The 24,257-nt window shown below is 39.1% G+C and overlaps 2 protein-coding genes across 3 annotated transcripts in view; one reads left to right on the top strand and one right to left on the bottom strand.

Moving 5' to 3' along the window:
• The first annotated feature begins 1,207 nt into the window (after positions 1–1,207).
• Positions 1,208–13,435, top strand: DONSON (DNA replication fork stabilization factor DONSON). The gene is made up of 10 exons (XM_089512054.1): positions 1,208–1,435; positions 2,524–2,598; positions 3,480–3,686; positions 5,535–5,713; positions 7,157–7,335; positions 7,437–7,560; positions 7,977–8,093; positions 8,839–9,037; positions 11,291–11,503; positions 12,629–13,435. The coding sequence occupies exons 1-10, from the start codon at positions 1,208–1,210 to the stop codon at positions 12,764–12,766; spliced, it is 1,659 nt and encodes a 552-aa protein (XP_089368180.1). The 3' UTR covers positions 12,767–13,435.
• A 1,027-nt stretch (positions 13,436–14,462) lies between these two features.
• The window catches only part of SON (SON DNA and RNA binding protein), a 38,662-nt gene continuing 28,867 nt past the window's right edge, over positions 14,463–24,257 (bottom strand). Inside the window, exons 9-12 of one of the 2 annotated variants that reach the window (XM_089512052.1) lie at positions 17,676–17,823; positions 16,975–17,043; positions 16,588–16,703; positions 14,463–15,381 (exon numbers count right to left, since the gene is read on the bottom strand). In XM_089512052.1, the coding sequence (XP_089368178.1) occupies positions 15,223–15,381; positions 16,588–16,703; positions 16,975–17,043; positions 17,676–17,823 (492 nt within the window). In that variant the 3' untranslated portion in view covers positions 14,463–15,222. Of the gene's footprint in view, positions 15,382–16,587; positions 16,704–16,974; positions 17,044–17,675; positions 17,824–22,587; positions 22,646–24,257 lie in introns of those variants that run through there. The other variant, XM_089512053.1, reaches the window with a different exon arrangement.

Here is a 24,257-nt window from a genome sequence, read left to right on the forward strand (position 1 = left end):
ATCCACAGAGGCCCTTATCACACAATGGGTTTTGCAGCTCCAATCCGAAGTTACTCCTGGTCCAACCATGCGAATTCACATTAAAACGTGATGGATTATCACACGTGATTGCTTTCTATGGGGAGTCGTTCCAAGGCAGATCTAAAATCAATCCAAAGTGACTCCTGATGTAGGTGAATTTGGTAACAAGCAAATTCACAAAAATTGTTTCCAAGCTCACTTCGATTTCAGTCCGAATTGGTCTGGTATGGAATGCAACTTTGCTTCTGTCCTGGTTAGCCCCCCCCCCCAAAAAAAAAAACCCTCCAAGGTGGCAAATTTCCCATGGTGCACCGCTGCAGTTTTGCTCCATTTGCTTCCGGTACTCCTTCAAGAACAAAGGCTGCATAATATTTGTTTAATAATTTCTTTCCTGCCTCTCCTCAAGGCAAGGTACCCAAAGGAGAACAAGTACTGCATAATAATAATAATAATTTATTTTGCAGTGCCTTGTTCTCCTTTGGGTATATTATTATTATTATTATTATTAATTAATATTAGTGTGTATGTGTATGTATGTGTGTATATATATATATGTATGAATGTATGTATGTATACACACACACACACACACACATATATATATATATATATATATATATATATGCTTAGTCCTGCACAAAATGGAGACTATATTGGAATTCCTCCTGCACAGAAGGTAGAAATGTCACCTTTGAAATGTCACCTTGAATGTAGGACCTCCAAGAAAAATGGAGGGCGTGAGTAAACAGAAGTTTGAAACACTCTATCAGTGCTTCTCAACCTTTGGTCCTCTAGATTTTTTGAGACTTCAACTCCCAGAATTCCTGAACAATGAGCATCCTGACTGGGGCTTCTGGGAACTGAAGTCCAAAACGCCTGGAAGCCCTGCATGTAAAGCTACACAGACTGCTTCTCAGGCCCTCTCTAGGCCTGGGCTCCTGAGGGCCTCTCGGGAGGAGGCTGAGGGAGAATCCTCGCCCCTGATTGGTTGTGGGGCGCGCGGCACAGCTAATGGACTTCCCAGGCTTTTGGGGGCGTGGCCGGACTACGAGGCGGAGAATCCTTGCCTCTGATTGGCCGCCGCGAGGCGCGCGGCAAAGCGTTTGTGGGCGGGGCCTCCTTTGAAGGCGCGCGCGAGAGAGTCTGAGTCTAAGAGGGTGAGGCTGCGGCGGCGGCGGCGATGGCGATGTGTTCCGTGGTCCCTGGCTACTCTCCGGGCTTCAAGCGTCCCCCGGAGACGCTGCGGCTGAAGAGGAAGAGGCCGCGGAGGAGGAGCCAGGAGGCGCCCCCCCAGGACCCCTCCTCCGCCTCCCCCCTTAGCCTCCTCTCCCCTCGGCCCTTCCCGGGAAGCGGCAGGAGGAGGGCGAGGAACCCGTTCAAGGCGGAGGAGGCAGGCAGGGAGGCCCCGGGAAGGGTGAGTCAAGGGCCGAGTGAGGGCCGGCCAGGGGAAGCACTAGGGTTGGTGTCACACACACAACACACCCATTGACTCCCTCTCATTTCACACCACACACGATCCTTAGCCATGCTTCTTCCATACAGTCAATAGAAGTATAGTGTCTAGATCAAGAGAAGTAATAGTGCCACTGTATTCTGCTTTGGTCAGGCCCCACCTAGAATATTGTGTCCAGTTCTGGGCACCACAATTCAAAAATTACATTGAGAAACTGGAGCGTGTCCAGAGGAGGGCGACAAAAATGGTGAAGGGTCTGGAAACCATGCCCTATGAGGAACGACTTAGGGAGCTGGGGATGTTTAGCCTGGAGAAAAGAAGGTTAAGAGGTGATATGATAGCCCTGTTTAAATATGTGAAAGGATGTCATATTGAGGAGGGAGCAAGCTTGTTTTCTGCTGCTCCAGAGAACAGGACCCGGAACAATGGAGGCAAGCTACAGGAAAAGAGATTCCACCTGAACATTAGGAGGAACTTCCTGACAGTAAGGGCTGTTCGACAGTGGAATGCACTTCCTCGGAAGGTGATAGAGTCTCCTTCCTTGGAGGTCTTTAAACAGAGGCTGGATGGCCATCTGTCAGGGATGCTTTGACTGAGATTTCCTGCATGGCAGAATGGGGTGGACTGGATCAGGGCCCTTGTGGCCTCTTCCAACTCTATGATACTATGATCATAGGAGGGAGGAAGGAAAATTTCTGTTGCAATTGAGGAACACAGGGACATTTCAGTGAACGCTGCTCTGAAATTTCACTCTCACAGTGAAGTTGGTCAGGGTCAAAAGTCTTGGCTAGACTGGATCATTACTTAATAAAACAAAAACACTTCAGCAAACAATTTGTATAGACCTTTATTTACAAACTATTTAAATAGATGCCATTAAGAAAGTTCGTTAATAAATAAGAATTGCTGTGCTTGAAGTTTGTGCAGAGTCTGATACATCTACTAGTAACAGTTAATTCTGAACCTTTTTAAAATAAATTATGCCAAGAATAATGATGTATTTCATTTGCCCTCCATAAAGCTGACCCTGTTTTTGCACTTCATTCCAGTTTTTAAGTGTTATCCAAGAGGACAGGTCCACTCAGAAGGAAGACTGTTCTGAAACACCTGCTGTTGAATCATTAGTAAGTATAAGAACCATAGCTCTTGAACTTCTAAATACAAGCAGTTTACAATTTTTGTCACATGAGACCCTGTCCTTTGCTCTTTCTATCAATTTCCACAGGTCCATGCTACTCATCTTCCTCAGTGTGTGTGTATTGGTTCAGTCAATTGGCAAAGCAGAAACATCAAAGTAGTAAAATCCTATGAGCGATTGAAGTGTTGTATATTCTGCTGAATGACATGCATCATGCTCTTTGGGACCTGGGCAAAAAGACTGAATAAGGGTTGTAATAACTCAGAATGATCTTGTTCTAAGTGTTTCTGAAGAGAAGGAAATTGAACTTACTGAAAGATGAGTGAGATTGATTTCATATATATGTACTAAGGTCCACAAAGCCCTTATATCAGCTTTGGGACAAGTACACACACAACCACCCCAGATTTTTTGCATCTCAAATCATTGGTCACTGTTAGCTATCCTGTCTGCAGGTAATGGGAACTGCAGTTGTACAACATCTAGTGGTTGGCGCTTTGTGCTTCCCTGCCTTGTACAGAGACTACATGCACTGCAACAGGAGTGTTCTGCCACTTCAGAGATCTGTTGGCGGTGGTTATTTTGTTTGTTTGTCTTTTGTGTATAGTTGGTATATGTTTACTATTTCCAGCCGCGTGATATACCTGTTCATACTTTAAGAGCAGCAGCCTTTCCTTCTTGTTATATAGCAAGTGTGTTCCACATTTCAAATTCAGGGTAAACTGTATTCTTGATCATTTTAGGTACAGATGTAGCACTATGCTGTGGACACTGCAGACACATGAAGATTATTCAAAAGGAATCAACAAATGCCATTTTAATAAAGTACCTTTTTTAATTATTTGCTCAACATTTATGTTTTTCAAGGACCCCCCTTCTCTGGCCATTTCCAACACTGACGTTCCCTCCTTTCCAAGTTATGAATTTCCTGCAGACTGGAGTATTAAAACCCGTCTTTTGTTCACGTCATCTCAGTCATTTGCATGGGCAGATCATATAAAAGCACAAGAGGAATCCCAAGGATATGTCCAACATTGTAGAGCAACATTTATAAACCTGCCTCAAAGTATTCAGGTAATTAATTATTTTGATTTATATCCTAATTTCGCACAGCATATGTCCAAAAGTGGCTTATAACAAGGCTAGAACAAGATACCATTAAAAATCTGATGACAAGAAGGTTTTCTAAAAAATAATCTGCCAACATGTTAATAGAATCATAGAATCGTAGACTTGGAAAAGACCACAAGGGCCATCCAGTCCAACCCCATTCTGCCATGCAGGAAATCCAAATCAAAGCATCTTCGACAGATGGCCATCCAGCCTCCGTTTGAAGACCTCCAAGGAGGGAGACTCCACTCCGAGGAAGGAGTGTGTTCCACTGTCGAACAGCCCTGACTGTCAGGAAGTTCCTCCTAATATTGAGCTGGAATCTCTTTTCCTGGAGCTTGCATCCATTGTTCCGGGTCCTAGTCTCTGGAGCAGCAGAAAACAAGCTTGCTCCCTCCTCAATATGACATCCTTTCAAATATTTAAATAGGACTATCATATCACCTCTTAACCTTCTTTTCTCCAGGCTAAACATCCCCAGCTCCCTGAGTCGTTCCTCATAGGGCAAGGTTTCCAGACCCTTCACCATTTTAGTCGCCCTCCTCTGGACACGCTCCAGTTTCTCAATGTCCTTTTTGAATTGTGGTGCCCAGAACTGGACACAATATTCCAGGTGGGGCCTGACCAGAGCAGAATACAGTGGCACTATGACTTCTCTTGATGTTAAACCGTCTATAATGTAAAAAGCACATAGAATCGTTTTTTAAAAACAATATTAGGATGCCAATAAAATGCAACATGCTCATCCCATTTTAAAAACACCTCTGTACAGCTAGTTAATTGCCAGATGTCTTCATTTCGCCTTTAAAGGGCACACCCTTGTGAAGTTTTCTCCCACCCCCACCATTACATGTTGGCTGGATATTTGTTTACATTAGGACATTACATCACTCCTCAACCTGAATCAGTGCCAAAAACATACTGAGCAAATGTACCTTCCTGTGAGCAGGAATCGGAACATTTAAAACTGGAATGATATTTTGTGTTGATCTGTGTTAGGATGGTTTGTCAAGACAGTATAACTAATTTTATATTGGCCACTTTCAGGTGGCCCTTGTCTCCTTGCTATCTTTTCTCTGTTTTTAACCAGTCTATACAGATACCTTATATTTCTCTTTTGTGCTTTCACTGAAAATAGGATATTGGTGAAGCAAAATCTAGATTTTAAAAAATCCCTAGCAAATACAAGGACATTTTTGATCCTGTATCAGACATTGCAGACTAACAGAATTTATTTTTTTATTAGCAAAGTTCCAATTGAAGTTAAGGAATACCCCCATAGTAGTAACTGTTTTTACCTCTAAAAGAAGAGACGTCCAAAACTAAAAACAGGATTGGAGGAATAGAAAATAAAATTAGTTGGCTTTAAGTGACACATTGTATTTGTTCTCAATGTACTCTTCATGCTGTGGATTTCAGCATGCTCACAGATGCATTCAGCAGTTTCCTAAAATATGGACCAGTCCTTTGCAGGTCTGAATCCAGTTGTTTGATCAATTGAATTAATGGGAATTTGCACAAGTTCCATTGATTCTAGTTGGGGTTGACAAGAGGGTATAGGTCATAATATTGTTTTCATGTCAACCAGAGCAATAGCCTGTTGTATTTTGATTTAAGTCACTGCTTACATTTGTGTAAAATCAATGTAGCTAGTTTAGACAGTACCTCAGAGTTTCATAGTTAATATTTCTCAATTTCCCCTTAAAAATGCCTGCTTATGTGGCCCATGAGCCTATTGTGTACTGTGAACATTTTCAGGCATCTTCTAAAGATCATTTCAAAATATGTAACTTCAGTATTTTTACATCTTAGGAACCAAAACTCTCTACAGAACTCCGATGTGCTTTCCAGCAAAGTCTTGTGTATTGGCTTCATCCTTTCCTCCCATGGCTGCACCTGTTTCCTCGTATTGGAGCAGATAGGAAAATGGCTGGAAAAAATAATCCTTTGTCCTGTGATGAAGCTTTCCAACAAATTCTCATGAGTGAATGGTAAGTTGAAATAAATATAGCTAAGTAATAAATATCAGAAGTGTTCTAAAAGGATGGATCATAGCTTAGTGAAAATGTTCTTTTTCGTTACACACATGGCAGGGTGCATGCAGCCAGTGGCGTCACAGGATAAGTGCTGGGGGGGATGCGGGCTGCATCAGGTGACACTACTGTTCCTCAGACATCTGCCTTTGGGAAGAAATGGGCTGTGGCATTTACCTGTGACCCTTTAAAATACTGAAGGGAGGGTATGAATGGAGTGAGGCTTAATGGAAAGAAAACGGAGAGGGTCCAGGTTTTAAATTTTAGATTTTTAAATTTTTAGCAATTTAAAAAAGATTATTTTTAAAAAATTTAAATTCTTTTAAAATATTACATTTTACCAAATTTTCACTTCTGTCACATGAAACTGTGTGTGTGCGCGCGCTCATGTGTATGAATGCATTTAGGCTGAGTGTATGATGTTCTAATTTAAAGGTATAATTTTAATTTTGCTAGTTGTTTATGTCACAACTATTAGCATTATACGTTTAGTAATATACAAGGATTACGATTAATGAGCAACATTAGTACAAAAAACATTACTAAGGATTCTGTATGGTGTGGTATGGGAGGAGGTCAAGGGGAGGTGAAACCATGAGTTACTGCACTGGGTGACACCAAACCTAGTGATGCCACTGCATGCAGCTGATACTCTGAGTACAGCTTTCTGTTTGCAGGGGAACTGAAGAAGATTATTAGCATGAACTGCTTGCACACATAGCAGCCTGTGGAAATTCATGCCATTTTTCACTTACATTTGATATAGCAGTAAACTATACTTTTTTGTAGTAGGCACATGCCCAGCCTGTCCTGGGTTTATGCACACCTTCTCCATCCTGCTGTGAGTAGAGGCTAAGTAAGCTTTGAAGCTTTAATTTCCATTTTTGCTAGACCACAGTTTGTGTTTTCCAAAGTGACAATTTAAAGTTAACTATGTTTGTTCAAAATGCCTTAGTTTTAATAAGCTCTTGTTAACAATAGCCACAGTTCAGAATTTTAATGATCTAGTAAACAGTGGCTAATCGAAATCTGAAACAAAAACTTCTGATCTCTCCCGGTGAAACCAGGGGAGGAGTCTATGAACTGAATGAAGGCTTGTAGTGGCTTGTTCTGATTGCACTAAATTTGTGCACAGATGGGCAACCTTTTTTTATGAGAAAATGTTGTTTCTTGTTTCTGAAAGTCTGCTGGAGTGATTATCTTGCACAAAACGCTCCTCAGCCACAAAATCAAAATGGGAAGTGACTTCTGGTTTTCAAGCCTCAGTTAAATAATTTCCCTTCTTTCCTGGTTTGAAGCACTCCACCTTGTGAATAGGTTGTGGGTATGTTTACTTGCTTCACTTTTGCTGCTCCCAGAAGATAAGTTGATCATTTTGTATCTTGTTTTTTTCTCTCACAGGTCTCTCAGTTTTACCTCTCTGTATAATTTGTTGAGAGCCAAGCTATGTCCCTATTTCTATGTTTGCACTTACCAGTTTACTGTGCTGTTCCGTGCAGCAGGACTTGCTGGAAGTGATGTGATCACTGCACTGATTTCTCCTACAACCAGAGGCTTAAGGGAAGCCATGAAAAATGAAGGTAAGGAAGTATCATTTAATAAAGTTTTAAAAATATATAAATGTCTCTTCTGTTATGCACTGGATAATCACAATTGCTTACCTTTCCTCCTTCCTTTTTAGGAATTGAATTTTATATGCCATTTCAAGAAATTAGAAAAAGAAAATCAAACACTTCTACATCCCATGTAGAATTAGGACTTGCTAATGATTCTGAAAGAACAGGCAAGGATGCTGAGAATGAAGAGTATGTAATAAACTGTTTACGTATGGGGCCTTGTACATTTCTTGCTGGAAACATTCTCTCTCTCTCTCTCTCTCTCTCTCATTGCTTGCTAAACGTACTAAATAAATTGAAGTACTCATACTAAAACCTCTTCCATTAAAAAGTACTTTTAAACATTATAATATTTTTAAATATTCATGTTATTGCATAACACAAATAATTCTAAGAATTTTTAATGAGAATAGTAAAGATGAAAAGCACACTCAATCAAGAAGGAGGAGAAAGGAAAGGGGAGGAAAAAGGGATTGTTGTAACACCTTGTTGACTGATTTTTCCCTCTTCTTTTTCCCATCCACATAATAACTTTACTGCTAGAGATTCCCATCCTGATAGAACAATTCAGTGTAAAATCTGTTTAAATGGGTATTTCTTTTTAGGGAACAACAGATTGGTGATGGTAATGATGAAGATGATGATGATGAAGGACTTTTGTGGTTAGAAGAGATGGGAGTTCAAGACAAAATTAAAAAACCTGATACAATTTATATCCAACTGTATCCTTTCAGGGGTGAGTTACTTTCTTTAAGCAGTGATTTACATCTGTGTACATTGCTAGTGCATTCAACATTTGTTTCTTGTAGCAACTGAGGAAGTGAAATTCTTAGTAGAGTGAGAAAGTTTTTTTTCGTGTTATATTTGGAATCTGAATTGCAGAATAGTTACAGTCTAAAAATGACAATATTTTAAGCTGCTTCTTTTAATGTGATATTTCAGTTTTTGCAAAGTTTGCAAAATGACAGTTTTCTTTCTTTTACTGCTATTATCATTATTATATTTATTTATATTCTGCTTTTCCCTCAAATTCAGACACAAAACAGCTCACAATTTAAAAGAAAAATACAATTAAAAACATACAAGAAGTGAACATTAAAACAATTTTTAGGACTGCACATGCATATATACTTACACACACCTCCTTTCCTCTTTTCTTATCTACCTGAATTCCAGCAGAAAGGGAGGAAGATGCTGGCCAGGTGTCTCCCGTCTCCCTGAAGGGGAAGAGAGCCCTGCTGCCCAACATCTCAAAGAGTCATTGAACAGAAACATCACTGGTGTAAGAAGAAAAAAATAACACACACAAATGCATCTTTCTCTGTGGCTGATTTTTTTGGGAAGAGGTTGCAAGAGCAGCAAGTAAGAAAACCCTTGCGACTTCTAATACTTAAAATTTAAAAACAGTGCTTTTTCTGCAGACTTCTGATCCTTTGTGTTAATTCTCCTTGACATTTTCCTGTGTAGCCATAAAGAGAGAAATGAGGTACAGATGGATCACAAGCCTGAATCTGTGGTGTTAGTGAAAGGAACAAATACATTCACCTTGCTAAACTTTTTGATGAACTGTAAGAGTTTGGTGGCTTCTGCAGGTCCTCAAGTTGGTCTCCCTCCGACACTGCTGTCCCCAGTTGCTTTTAGAGGTGCGACGATGCAGATGCTTAAGGTAAAAGATGTAGCAACACATTCTTTTTAAGAAAGACTGAGCATATATGATGTGCTGGGGATGGGATCAGATCTGAAATCTGTCTTTCCTGGACTAAAGAGGTCCTTCCATCTAGAGAAAAGATTGATTAAGTGAAGATCTGCTAGTAGAATGAGGGTAGACAGGGTCTAGCAGTCCCCCCTGCAATCCTCTGCCACTCCTGCAAATCAGCTCTAGGTAGCTGGGAGACCCTTCAGAACAGCCTGGGAAGTGGAGCAGAGGCTACACAGAAAAATACGAAAGGCCCACCCATTAATTGGAGTATCCTGAGTAGCTCTCCACCTTTGGTACTCTGATTGGCAGAAAGAAACACCACATCCAAACTATTGAAGAATGAACTGGAATCTGAGTCTTATCGCATGAGAAATAGCTGAAATGGAACAGGAGAATAGCGGCTTTCTCCATGCCTTTCTGCACAATGTTGTAGCACTTCCATTCTCTTCCTGAGGGAGACAGTCATAAAAGAGTATGTCATGCCCTTATGACAAAAGGGATGCTTTTATGACCATCTCCTTTGGGAAGAGAATGGAAATGCTACACAGCATGCAGAGAAACCTGCTACTCCTGTTTCAGGTTTTTTTTCACGCAATAAAGCTCTGATAGTATTTCATTTCACTGGCATGCCTGTTGGCTTGATTTATTGTGCACTTCAATACATTGTGATTAAATGTTCAAGATGTCTGCCTCTTCAGATAAAATAATTTCAAACTGCTATTCTGAGCTCTACCATACAATATAAGGAGGTATCCAGGATCTTCCTTGCACAAGTTGAAGATCTACATACATGTGAGGTGCCACTACTGTTTTCAGTGATACCCTTCCCCACTCCAGGTTACTTTACTAAGCAGGATTCCTTCTCATAGTGGGGCTGCCATGGAAGGGGGCTATGTGGAAGTGGAAACAAACAAGCTTCATTTATATACCGCTTCATACCGCCTAAGCAGTGTCTAAGAGGTTTACAACTGTAAACTAATTTGGCCCCAACTGTCTGGGTACTCATTTTAGCGACCTCGGAAGGATGCAAGCCTGAGTCAAGCTTGAGCCCTTTTGCTGGTCTTGAACTCACAACCTTGTGGTTTTGAGTGAGTGGCTGCAGTACAGACATTTAACCACTGCGCCACCAGAAGCAACTATGTATATATTAATGGAAATAGTACACAAAAATGTGTGCCATGGAAAACTTTCCAAAAACATTCACCCTCTGCATCTGCCACAGGCCCAGAAATGCCCAGAAAGAAATATGCAGTTTTAAAAAGGGGGGTGGGCATCCACTTTTACTTTGGGGTTTGGGGCTTCCAGGGGGGTGTCTTGTGGGTAAGGTAAAGGGATGCGGTGGCTCAAGTGGTTAAGACGCTGACTCTGTTGATTGCAAGATCAGCAGGTTGGCACTTCAAGGCCCAAGTACTGCGTTATGGGGTGAGCTCCTGTCTCTAGTCCCAGCTTCTGCCAACCTAGCAGTTCAAAAGCATGCAAATCCAAGTAGATAAATAGGCACCCCTTTAGTGAGAAGGCAAACAGCTTTCTGTGCAGTCCTGCTGGCCACATGACCAGGGGTAGGCAACCCTTTTGAGCTGGGGGCCGGATTGCTGTCCCTCAGACAACGGGGGGGGGGGGGGGGGGGAGCAAAAAAATAAATAATTAAATATATATATTTTTTAAATTAAATAAATAAATAAACCGGGACAAATGTAGGACAAAATTTTCAAATGGAGGGCACTTTTTAAATAAAAAATGGAGGACACGCGAAAAAATTTGCTGATTTTTTAAAAAATGTTAAGATAAATGCATGTTTCTGAGGCCTTGCGCGAGACGCCAAAGGCCCCAGTGGCAATCGGCGGCAGGACCGGGCTGGGGCTGGTCCCAAGGCCTCGCCGGGCCGCATCTGGCCCGCGGGCCACAGGTTGCCTACCCCTGCACATGACCATAGAGTAGTCTCTGACAATGCTGGCTCTTCAGCTTAGTAACAGAGGTGAACACTGCCCCCTATTGTCAGACACTACATGACAACCTTATCAACAGGGAATAACTTTACCTACCTTGATGCTTCCAGTAGTTCAAGAAGATATATTTGGCTATTGGTTTATTTTTTTTCTCTAGCATAAAAAAATGGGGTAGGGTGTGGCTTGTGGACAGACTTCTCACCTTGCTAGAAATGACCCACTCACTCTTGCTGCAAGCAACAACTTAATATGCTATAATACTTTCTTTTTTTAGGCGCGAAGCATAAATATAAAAGCACAAGTCCGTTCGCATTACAAAGATGCATTTAGCTTGGAGATTGTGGGTCCTATCATGCCTCACTCTCTACATTCTTTGTCCATGCTGCTGCAGTCTGCTCAGAATGGATCTTTCTCAACTGTGTGTTATACACATGAACCGACAGCAGTCTTCAACGTGGACATCAGCAATGAGCAGAACATTAAAAAGGTAAGCAGATTTTGTGTCCATCCGTTGGCAAGTGACTTGTCAAAGAAACCATCTTTTTAGCTACTTACTACATGAAAAGTCCAATGCATTTCAGCCCGTAGGCGTTCTTTAGGCCTTCTTCAGGGGACACTTAAAATCAAGATTTCATAAATTTCTGTGAGTTTTGGTTTTATGTCCGCCTAAAGAATATCTTAGAGTACCATTAGGCTGAAATGCCTTGTGCTTTTCAACTAATAAATTATATTCTGAGTACCTTGAGATTTATCTTTTGATTCTTGTATTTTTTTTATTGTGCCAGTTTTTGTTTCTCCCCCCCCTTTTTTTTTAGTCCGTCAAAAATAGAAAGTCAAGCGATAAAGCTAAATCTTACATTATATTGTGTTAAAAGCAGAGGGGGCATGAGGTAGAAGCCTTGGTAACTTGTAAGTTGTGAACATGAATGAGGTCCTGGATCAGACCAAAAGTTCTTTCTGGTCCAGCATACTATTCTCTGTGGCTGAACAGATGCCTGTTGGAAGCCCGCAAGGTTGAAAGAAGTGCAGTAGTAGTCACTCCCACTTATGTTTGCCAGCAAATTTAGTATTGACAAGCATACTGCCTCTTTAGTGAGACTTAATACATACCCATCATGACTAGTAGTATTGGTAACATTCTTCTTAATGACGTTGTCTAATTGCCTTTTATAGCTATGGTAATCATCCAATGGGCCCATGTGCTAATAGTAAAGCAAGGACAGAAAACAACCACTATCTGTCCTAGTTGTTTTCGCTTCCTATACTGTGCCATCCAGCAACCATCCCAGTCTAGCTGGGGGCCAGATTGCAAGCTGTTGACTCACCTGATATATCAAGAATTTTTAGTTCCTCCCTCTTTTTTCCATTCCAGATGGCCATGAGAAAGACCAGGAGCTTTCTGGGTGCTTTCCTACCGATTTGTATAGTAACAGGAATTGATACTGAAATGTTCTTTTCTCTTCTCATTGCTTTTTCCTTTTCTGTTACGTCTTCATGTGGTAAGCTTCACAGCAGGCTATAAACCACTTTGAATTTTTTTCTGGTGGGAGGACATGGAATTAATTATCTAAAGTATGATTTAAAATGTTTTTGTACATTTCAATTTTTACAGGAATCCCTTGGCAAAGACCTTTGCAATTGTGGATTACACCCTAACACCTTGAATCAACTTGCCCTTTGTCCAACACTAGGAAAGTCTTCTATAAGGATCCTTGAAGTCAGTGATTATAGCTACACATGGAAAGTCTGAGCAATTTCAGTCAATGAAGAATTGCCATTTAATATTTCTTGAAATACTCTCTGCTGCTATTCCTGTAACATTTAGTAATGTGCAAAACTTGAAGACTATAATCCCATTGGGTGGGTGAGCTTTTTGTAAATTGAACTGATAAAGCTGTTGTGCATAGTTCAATCCAATACAGCTCTTTTTTTAAAAAGTTGTAACATTTTAAAGATTTTAAATTAAACTTTGTACTTAAAAAATCCTGTGTATTTTTATGATGGAAACTGTAAAATTAGTAACTCACTTTATAGAAGAAATGGCCAAATACAAGGCAAGGACAAAAATTTCTGATACTGTTTGTGGGCCAGGGAAGTTAAAGCAGTGTCAAACTGGATTATTTCTGCAGTGTGTTTTGGCCCAAAGTCATTTATGCACATTAATGTTTTAAAGTAGAGGGCAACATATCACATTGTGAAAAACAGCACTGAAGCAATGGCTGAATAGTGGAGTATGGCTTTTGCATGAATTTATTAGTGCTTGTCCAAGTGGTAATCTTCACAGCAAACTCCAGTAAAATTCAAGAGCATACATTTAAAAATCCAGCTCAAATATTTTAAAGATAATTGATTTTTATATCTTGCAAGGCTATTATCTGAAGCTTCATCTGCTATGACTTCATTATGTTCAGTTCTGTATCCTACACTTAAAATTGTGTTGACTGTTTTGTAGTGCACATCATTAACATTCATGTTATGCAACTTTATTAAAATCACCATATGAGCAGTACTCCTTCAGGTTGTTGAGGTCACAGTACCAAAATTATTCATGAAAACTACCTGTTTTACATTTTTATAAACACATCCTTGGGTCTACTAAATTGGCCTGTCAGAATTTTATGTAGTCCCATATTTATGTGAGCTAAATAAATGTTGACTTTTCTTTCTACCATAACTATTAATTGTTGTAATAAGGGCATAATTGTAAGGCACAGTATTTTTGAGGGTCCATGTCTAAAACAAACGAGCTAAAAGATATCATTGGAAAGTTGCTCTTGCATCCCAGCAGAAAATGATATTCAAAAAAGCAAGGCACGCGTTGGGTAGAGATTGAGATTTAGGACTCTTAATTTATATTTAATACATGCAATTAAATTTTTGAATAAATTGATTTCACAATATATATGCTAATGATGAAAAATTATTAATAAAGGCAATATCAAATAACTAAGACTATTTAGTTGTCTGTACACAATTTATACATTAATCTTGCAAATTCCATAGTTGCTCCATAAAAACCAAGACAACTGCAACTTTATTAAGCTGCAGTGTTAAACAGTGAAAAAACTATGGAGTTAAAATGCAAGCAGAATGTGCTACAGCTAACTATATTTATAAACCCAAACATATAGTCAGATATCCTATGATTTCAAACAATTCAGGACATCTCTCATTGATCAAGTACTGTAAATACTGGTACAAACAGCATCCAAATAGTTTCCCACGATCTTCCAAAATCTTATTATTTTGTCTGAATAGAAAAAGTAACTACTAGCATTTTAAATTATTAAAGATATTAAAGAATTCAGTTATGCTAAATGGTAAAAGCCTGTGAGGTTTACTCGGAGCTTTAAGAAGCCATCAGGAAAGCCCATTGTCACTACTAATGACTCTCCGACATGAAATCAAATCACAAAACCTTAAGGGATTGTTAATTGGTCAGTAAATAAGAACGAACTTGTGCTGCTTTATTGATGAGGCTGCATACAATATTAGCTTCATTCTACATCCCCATCCAGTTATAGCTGAACATTTGTTTACTACAAATGTATACAATCAACATCAGGCATTATGTTTGAGACAGAAAATTACAATGTCATGTTCCTTGTACCAAAACATGCAGACAAATTATGTTGCAATTCTTACCAATTCTGGTATATATGCTTCCTTCTCATTTAAATGCAGATTTATTTATTTTGTACTCAACTGAATAGTATTAAACTGAATCTTCAAATAGGGAAACAGTAACTGCAGCATCACCCAGCAAATCTATTATTTTTGATTTGCAGATAAAATAGGGCCTGACACTAGCATTAGCTGCCAGCTGTTGCAGACTCAAGACTACACGACTCTGCTGATTCTAACAAACTTTACCAAAACTATGGGAACTGCATCATGGTACAAAATAGTAACAATTTACATTTCATACTAAAGGGTGAAGACTGAGCTTTAAAACAAGTTATGGATACTTCCAGAGTCATGTTGTGATTTTTAGTAATTTAAGAAATAATGACATCACTAACAGTAATATACATACCAAAACTAAATGATTTAAATACATTTTCCATTTACAAAAAGAAAAGCCCGGAGGTGTCTGTACAATTTTTTTTTACAATGACTTGCTAATGTATTTACAAAATCACAGGAGGGAAAGAACCCTTTTATGCAGAATAAAAACATTTGAAATGTCAATATAAAAACAACTGTTTAGTTGTGTGAGGCACTCCTGAAGCTGGTGGCATTAGTAAAGAGGTCCTTTGGTACTAGTCCCAATGCCTGGAGAGCCACAGTAGCTGCCATGGCTTTAGCATGCTTCTTATTGGGACTCACAAAAGTAGGTTTATGTTCAACTCCATTCACCATCACCTGCATGAGGAATAATAAAGGTTTCAAAATAAGTACTATATGTTTCTTCCTCCTTCAGAAGATAAAAAACAATAAGGCTATACCTACTTAATATTCTGTTATGCTGCCATGCTCTGTACTGATGTGTATTATTAAGACATTTTGACTACTCGAAATAAAAATAATAAAGCTGAAAGCCGATCAGTAATGAAAGTTATGGTCAATTATGCTTCCCATCTGCTGTTTTTATAGATGTTTGTTTGAAAGAAAAATTAGAATCTGAGTTGGAAGAGATCACAAGGGCCACCCAGTCCAACCCCATTCTGCCATGCAGAAAACTGCAATCAGCATCCCCAACAGATGGCCATCCAGTCTCTGTTTAAAGAACTCCAAGGAAGGAGACTCCACCACACTCCGAGGGAGTGTGTTCCACTGTCAAACAGCCATGACTGTCGGGAAGTTCCTCCTAATGTTGAGGTGGAATCTATTTTCCTGGAGCTTACATCCACTGTTCCGGGTCCTATTCTCCAGAGCAGCAGAAAACAAGCTTGCTCCATGCTCAATGTGACACCCCTTCAAATACTTAAATAGAGCTGTCATAGCACCTCTTAACTGTCTTGTCTTCAGGCTAAACATGGCCAGCTTTCCTCATAAAGTATGGTTTAAAGATACTTCACCATTTTGGTTGCCCTCTTTTGGACAGTGGATTACATCCCCCCAGATATCTGTTGTCTCCATTTGACTGGTGAATAATTTTAAGTAAATACAGTTCCATATTTTGTTTCGTAACAACATCAAATTGAAAGGGATTTAATTGGCATTGTTACCACCTGATTTACACAAAATATTCAATACTAAGGTGCAAAATATTTCTCCCCTGCTGAAGTAATTGCATTCATATATATTGCACTGAAGGAAAGTATCAGAGACTCCCAATCCTAGTCTGCATAGGGAAGGGAAGAATACTCTGCATCTCAATATTCTCAGTACATAATACAGCTCCTAGAAACCTGGGCTTTTATGACACTTAAATCCTAACTTTCTGCTCCTTGAATGAAGACGCTGCTAAAGAAGGAAAATTGCACCTTACATGAGGGCAATTCATGAACACAACAAAAATTTTGTATGCCAGGCAGTCTCCTTAAATATGCACTATGACTGAAGCAATCATACTGTCAGAATGAAATCCAAATATAATTAGCTGTATTGAAAGAAAATTTCAATTACCTTAAAAAGAAAATGTTTGCGATATTCAGGCCGATTATCATTCACCAGTACAAATACAGGGGGTGACCATCTTCTTTTATTACAGACCTCCAGCAATGCTGAAACTGGATGTTTGCCTTTAAGAAAACAGATTTTGTTTTAGAAATTATCTTTAAATATCAGTTACTAGAATTCAGATAGCCACACAGCAAGTTTACATAAGGGTCAAGATTTCTTGCTCATCTAACTCAGAACTGTGTATTCAAACTGGTTGCTGCTTTCTGGGTTGCAAGCCAAAATCACTCCCATCAGCTACTACCTGATCCTTTTAACTTGAGATGCCAGGGATTAAACATGTGACCTTTATACAAAGCATTTAACCCTATCCAAAAATGTTAAATGTTTCACCTGAAAGATCTTTCACTGCGCTGAAAGGTCCATGTCTCTTCTGTGTCTTTTCTCCCACTGCAACCAAGCCTAAAAAACAAAGACATATTTAAAAAGTATATTCATGTGTTTGGTACTTCCTCTCCTTCTATAACACATCAGACACTAGATGAAATTTCTGCAGTGCAACACTGTCCTTTAAGACAACAACTAAAAATAAGCAATCCCGCAGCTGGTACAAAACATAATGTAGCTAATAATGTAGCTCAGCTTTAAGATGAGGTCATCCTATAGCCAGGTCTGTGACAAAGCCACCAGGAGCTAATCAGCAATGTACCCAACACTGTTATTCCCTGAGTCCTCAAGTATACAATACTACTGCCATACATGCTGCCATACAAGGACATGTTGCCATGGACTTGGGCAAACATCTGGGGTAGGAGGATCACAGATACTGTTTTGAGCTGGGAGATAAATTCTTGGATGAATACTAGCAATATTTTGATGGTTTGTAGAGCTGACAGAAGGCATACACTGAAAGCCGACTGGGAATAAGTGGTGCCATGCGACGGGTAAACTAATGATGCACGCACCGCCACCGCAAGCTTGGAACTTGAGCATACGTGGAATTTCCCTTACGCGGGGGGATCCGAAACGGATCCCCTGCGTAAGGGAAGGGACCACTGCAGTGCCAAGATCACAGTGTCAAGAGGAAGACTCACCTTTCCGATCAGTCTTGAAATCAACTAAAATAGGCTCCTTATTTCCTTCTTTGTTTTTGCCCAAGCCTTCTCCTTCTCTCCATCCCATTTTTCTCATAAGTTGGGCTCCCATTCCTCCAGTTACAGGGGCAGCTCTGAGAAATTGATCCTACCAAAGAGAAAAAGTAAAAAGGAACCCTTTGTTTAGCCTTCTCTCAAGAAAATGTAATAGCTTTTTTGAAGTTCTTCACTTTCTAGCCATCAGCACATGCACTTGTCTTACAATTTAAATTTGGTTTTCACTTGTTAACTTATTATATTGCATGTAGAAATTGCATGTTTAAAAGTTAAATATTTTAAGACAAAACTGGAAATATAAACAATCCATTGCTCATATATTTATTTATAAAAGCATTTAAAATACACTACTGCAACTCCAGTTCATCTTTTCTCATATTGTGGAAAGAGGCAGTTATTAAATGATTCAATACCTAATTATTCAAAAAAACACAAAAATTCACAAATGAAAATTTCAGAGACTATTTTGGTTTCTAAAAACTGCTATCCCACAAAAAAACAGCATATGCTCATCACCCAACGATTCTCCTACATGACACAAGCACTTCTTTAAAAGAGCAAAATACAGGCACACAGTTTGATAGTAGCAGGTAACAACTTTTTCAAATAATCACAAACTGTATTATATGTTGTTAAGATTACGAAACAAGTACTTTAAAAACGCCTTAAACGTTTACATACCTAGGCCTCGGTGGCCGCAGTGTTGTGAATAGTAGGGCTGGCATTGACCGTGGCAAGAAGACAGCTACAAGGCAGATTTGGCCCTGAAACAAGTTTCCATATAGAGGGGTGAAAGTTCACAGACTATTCTGTGAACTATCATCTCTCTTTTCTGCCCCACCCAATGACCCGACGCAACAAACTGCTTGTATTAAATATATACATTGGCAGCATCAACACAACAAATATTTCTAGGTTGTCTTTGGTAAGCCATAAAACAACCGCTTTGAGTCAACCTACACAGCAATAATTTCTTTGCTTTCATACTGTTTTTTTAAAAAATGATTTTTATTTACCAAGATTAGATTTTGAAAGCAAGTGAAGAGTGTCGGAGTGTATAATCATTTTTAAAAATGATTTCTTCTTCACACAAATGGTCAAGGCCACACAGCCATTGTTAACACAACACCCTCCATGTGCTAGTATCAATCAACACAGTTGTAGAAGTTTCCAGAATATGTGTAATCTGAGTTCCACAGGTATTACATCAGTCTTTGTAATGCAGTTAAACTAATGTTTATACATCATGCAGTTGGATATTACTTTGAAAATGGTGTTCTGCTATAAGGAAAGGCTAAACTGAGGCAAACTACCTCTGTCACTGAAGCGTTTTTGACTGATGCAAGCCATGCAGTTTGAGTACACAGATATTTTAGCGGATGCCAGTTACCAACTGCTTCAAGTTGATGCACCTAGAATGGCTTTTACTTACTTCCATTTTCATCCTCCCCTCTCCTTTCCAGGAACCTCTCATTAGAAAAGGGCAACCATGCAGAGAATGATACAAACCCCAGCCAATGTCACCCAGGGCTCCGACTCCGCTTTTGTACCTGCTTTGCAATGATAGAATGTACATCAACAATGCCTGTTTCATCACCAATGTGTAACCAGTTCACAAAGATGACACAGACCATCATTTTGACAAGATCTACTGACAACTGTAGGACAATCGCAAATACTTTCCAAAATGATTGGAAATGGTGGAATAAGAATAATATTTTTAGGTTTAAAAGTAAAAGGTGGAATCGTGCACACATTTATCTGGCTTTATGGGATATATGTTTCAAAATCCTATGAATTAATAAAGTTAGACCTAGTACAGTTAGAAGTTTTGAAGTATAGTTCATTTCTGAAATTAAGCATTCCCTTTCCTAACTGGATTGACAGGTTAATTATGTCTGAAACACAATTGCCTGTAATCCCAGATTTGTTTACCTGTGAGTTAGTACCACTGAACTATTGGTAATTATTTTTCAGCCCCCTTAAACTAATGGAAATTATTTTTTTAGCAGGTAATTATAAGACTTAAGTACTCAAGTGTGCACTGAGAAGTGGCAATGATTCCAATGGGACTTTACCATACCTCACTTTCCCTGGACTGCATCCCACTATTCTTTAACAGCTACAACAGTATCAACACAACTAATTTTATTAACTGATTACTGAGCTTCCTCACAAGCCTTTATAGCATCACAGATTATTTTAAATAACTTTAACTACCATCTAAACTCGACTATAAGTCAATCTCATTTATAAGTTGAGGGCAGGTTTTGGGGCCCAAATGATGGATTTTTATATGACCCATGGATATGTTGAGGGTCAAATTTAGGGGCGTGTAACAAAGGATCTAAAGGATGAAGTAAAGGAAAACAATATCAAAGAACTTGTAAAATTGCAGGAGGAACAACTGTGTTCATACTGAAGGATTGAAGTGTTTCTGGGAGAGACTACATTCTTGCATTTCATCAGGGGGATTGTTTCTATTTTTATGAGCATTAACGTACAGTATTTACATATACCCATGAATAAGTTGACTCAGATCTTTCGGGTCAATTTTTGACTAAAATTTCTAGACATATACCTGAATATACACAGTACACATGACAACTGCCAATACAGAAGTAACTTAGAATAAATCAGCAGTATTATGTTGATATAATGTTTATATGTAAACTCAATGTTTATAATCTGTTTACAATGTTTGGTAAGTATTATTTGAAAACTGAACAAGAACCTGAAATGACAGTAACTCGCAGTGTGACTTTAGAAAAGACACATTTGTTTCACTTGGAGGCAAGAATTCAAGCAAAGGTACTACTAGTGTGTAGCAAGTTAAAGTGATACAGCAAAGGACAATTGGTTAGCAGTGAAGTGAGCAAATTTAGGAAAGGACAACTATCTGAATCATGTGGACCTGTCTAAAATATTCTAAACATAAGCATAATTTTAATAGCAAAGTTTAAAGTCTGATAATCCTTAATGGGAGCTTTCCCCCTTAATTTCCTCTAATGGCTTTCTAACGTTCTCATTCTGATATTTACTCTGCTGATTCTATGGCAGTTTCTCATATGTGAATCCTCTGCTTTTTCTCTGCCAGACTAGGACATTGTAGGTATCTTGCCAATCAACCCAAGCCATTTCCTCTTTATATTCTGGGAAAGAGCTCACTAGTTCATGTTCAGTTTACAGGACAAGTAAATTAAACCTTAGAACAAGCAACTAAGAATTTGGAGCATGGGAAGAAATCAACACCAAAAAATATAAGAATAAAAGTCTAGTATGATATCTGGGCTATCACAAGAAGAGCCAGAAATCAAAGAGCTGAAAAACTAGAATTTACCAGAATCTTGCAATGCCAAGAAAAGCCCATACAAATGAGAACTTGAATAATACCCAATCATGGATGAAAGGGTAAAATCCTATTTAAAAAAAATACAAAATGGACTGCAGTGAGCAGACCATGTCTGCCACTGGCAATATCAGTCAAGCTTATAATTGGTTTAAAATTAAATGTTACTTATACTGTTGTCTTTTACAGAACTTCTTCTGACTTCCTATGTACATTCACAAGCACTTCTTATGTTCAAATGTGATGGCTTCTGCATCAACAAACTTAGTAAACATCTTACTATTTTAAAAGCAGAAATAAGATAATACAACTCTACGATTCTATCATCATAGGTGAAGCAGGGAAGGGGGCAGCTGAAACTGCCATGGCCCATGTCTCTCTATCTCCTTATCTGGGAAGCAACCGAACTGTGGAAGTCACCAAGCACTTTAGAGAAGGTGAAAAGGTAAAGAAAGAAAATAACAAGAAGGGTGGACAGTTCAGCCACATTTGGTGGTTCCACACTTTCACAAATAAAAGCTATTATTATTACACTGGTGCCTCGGGATACGAAATGATCGGGTTACGAAATTTCCGGGATACGAAAAAGTTGGATTAGCAAAAACTGTTTCGGGTTACGAAATATTTTTCGGGTTACGAAATTCATTTCGGCGCGAAATTCAAATGCTGCAAAGTGCAGCTATAGGCTTTCCAGTGCTAACGGATTATTTTTCGGGTTACGAAATTTTCGGGTTACGAAAGGAATGGCGGAACGAATTAATTTCGTAACCCGAGGCACCAGTGTATTTCATTACTATTAACACTTGAGCCTTTATAGAAAGCCAGTTTGATAAGGAAATATCACAAGGACCTATGTTCCAAGCTCAGACTACATTACTTTCTGTAATACAATCTACTTTGATTATTCAGGATCCTATAATTACAGTATCACAAGTAAGGCAAGTAAACTAGGTGTAGTGACTAGAAGATGCACACTGCACTCAGGTCCTATTCTTTCATCACTAGAAGTCTATGTGGTACATGCATTTCCAGAGCAGACACATCCTATTTATCTAAGCTGTCTTCTGCAACCACAATAGCAGGGGTAGCTTTTAAAAACTGGTGAGGTTTTTTGAGGATGTCAAGTGTGTCCAAAGATGCACCGATGAAAATATATACAACAGTCCTGTCCTAAAGCATATTACCCACATAGAGCATATGATAATGTATGTGACAGGCATTGCAGGTAAAATGACACATTTAACATACCTCACCTGCCTTTATCTTTCAGCTACCATCAATATACACACTGTCCAGCAGCCTTTTTTACTATGATATAGACCTGAAGAAGTATGATGATCAGAAATCTATCAGCTCAAGTCTTCTGAAAAAGCTTAGATTTAATAATGTTCTGACCTTTGCCAAATGTTTAGAAAGCAATACACAAGAACAGCTCCTAAAGGGGAAAAAAAAGTCAGCCCTCCCTCCCACCATTCCCTTGGATTTTTTTTACCAGGAAGTGCTTACTTTGTTGGAGAATCTTGCATTGCTCTCAGGAAACATTAATAGTGGCAGTCACTGGTTTCTGAAGTAAGGGAAGATAATTATTACAGTCCAGCACCAATGAAGCACTACCCCTTTCCCCATAAAGTTTCACCTGGGCACTCAGCAGCAGGACTCCCAGTCAGTGCAGCAACTGTATAAGATCAGTGCAGTTGGGCCCCTTCCAGAGGAAATCTAGGTCCTGAAGGGGGACACAGTACTAGGAGAAGGGGAGCTTCATAAGAGTACAGCATTCAGCACAGCCAAGAAACACTGACTTATTCAAAGACGCACTTTCATTCAATTTCAACACCATCCCCAAAATACTGATCATGTTAGTTCCTTTCATCAAAAGCTACTCCTTCTTCCAGAAATGTCACTTATGTCAACTCTCAAAATGTCAATTCTCCCATCCTATCAAAGTGAAGTCACAAAATGTTTTCATTCACTAAATATTTTTGTTTATTTGACATTAAAATAAAATTTTAAAAATGCCATTTAAGTGTTGGAAAAATATATCTGGCAACAGAAAGTAGGTGGCACTGCTTTAAAATCAATAATACAACTTAAATATAAAACCAGAGTTGCAGACCTAACCATATAGCAGAATACAGGCTGCTATTCTGAGGAACAGACATTTGTCTGGCACATGGAATCAGCTATGTCCTTTCTTTGAAGACATGATTTAAGTATTTTATTAACTTCCTTCTAAAGAATCTATGGTGCTTTATCATAGATTTGAAGTAACAAGCAAATAAATAAGCCTATAAAGAATAAATGTATTGCATATGTATTGTGGAGAGTTTAATGTTTTTGTTGTTGTTTTTTTTTTTTGCATTTGTGAACTGATTACACCACTGACAATGCAAAACAGGAATCATTTATGACTGAAGCTGCTGTTCACTGACAAATATTGTTCAACAGCCTACTGCTTAAGCATTTTAATACACATTACTAAAAGTCAAACAAATGAAAAACAAACAAAACATAATTCCTTGTTGTTTTTTCCCCCTTTAAAGCGCCTTCCTTCTACAAAACAAACTTGAATTAATTTTAATGTGACTACTGAATTTCAGGGTACTTGGCCTCAACTACTTTTTTTAAAAATCTGACCTTTGTAAGGTAGATGTAAAATTTCACTTCTCTAACAAATCACCAATGCCAATTTAAATTCCATTAAGATTCCTTTAGAGTCAGACTAGTACAGTATCTGTAAAGGCTCCCCTAGCTTCATATTGTTCTCTCTGAATGACAGAGGCCACTGGTCCCTGGCTGGGATCTGGCAGAGTGGATATGGATCCAGTCCAATCCTGGCCCAAAGGGGGCCTTATCTCAGTCTAAAAAAGCCAGTTGTTTGCTGCCAGGTTTGCCACTGAGCAACAGACCCGATGGCCCCACACACCACATACCTGCCTCATCTTCATGTCTAATGAGAGGACCCTTGTCTTGGCCTGTGATGTTGGATGGTATATCCGGCCACTTGGGTGTAGCCAGATGTCCCATTTCCACCCTGACAGTCCGCAACAGAGGGTCTTCTCACCAGATGTGCATTGGTGGGTGGGGCATGTAAACATTCTCCTGCTGGTATGTCAGTTTGAAGACTGATCCAAGGCAGGACAGCATGGCTTGGCCCCTGTTTAGAGCCTTAGTCTAAA

This window comes from Sceloporus occidentalis, unplaced genomic scaffold, assembly GCF_023333645.1.
Source record: "Sceloporus occidentalis isolate IW3139 unplaced genomic scaffold, rSceOcc1.0.p SCAF_2, whole genome shotgun sequence".
NCBI lineage: Eukaryota > Metazoa > Chordata > Lepidosauria > Squamata > Phrynosomatidae > Sceloporus > Sceloporus occidentalis.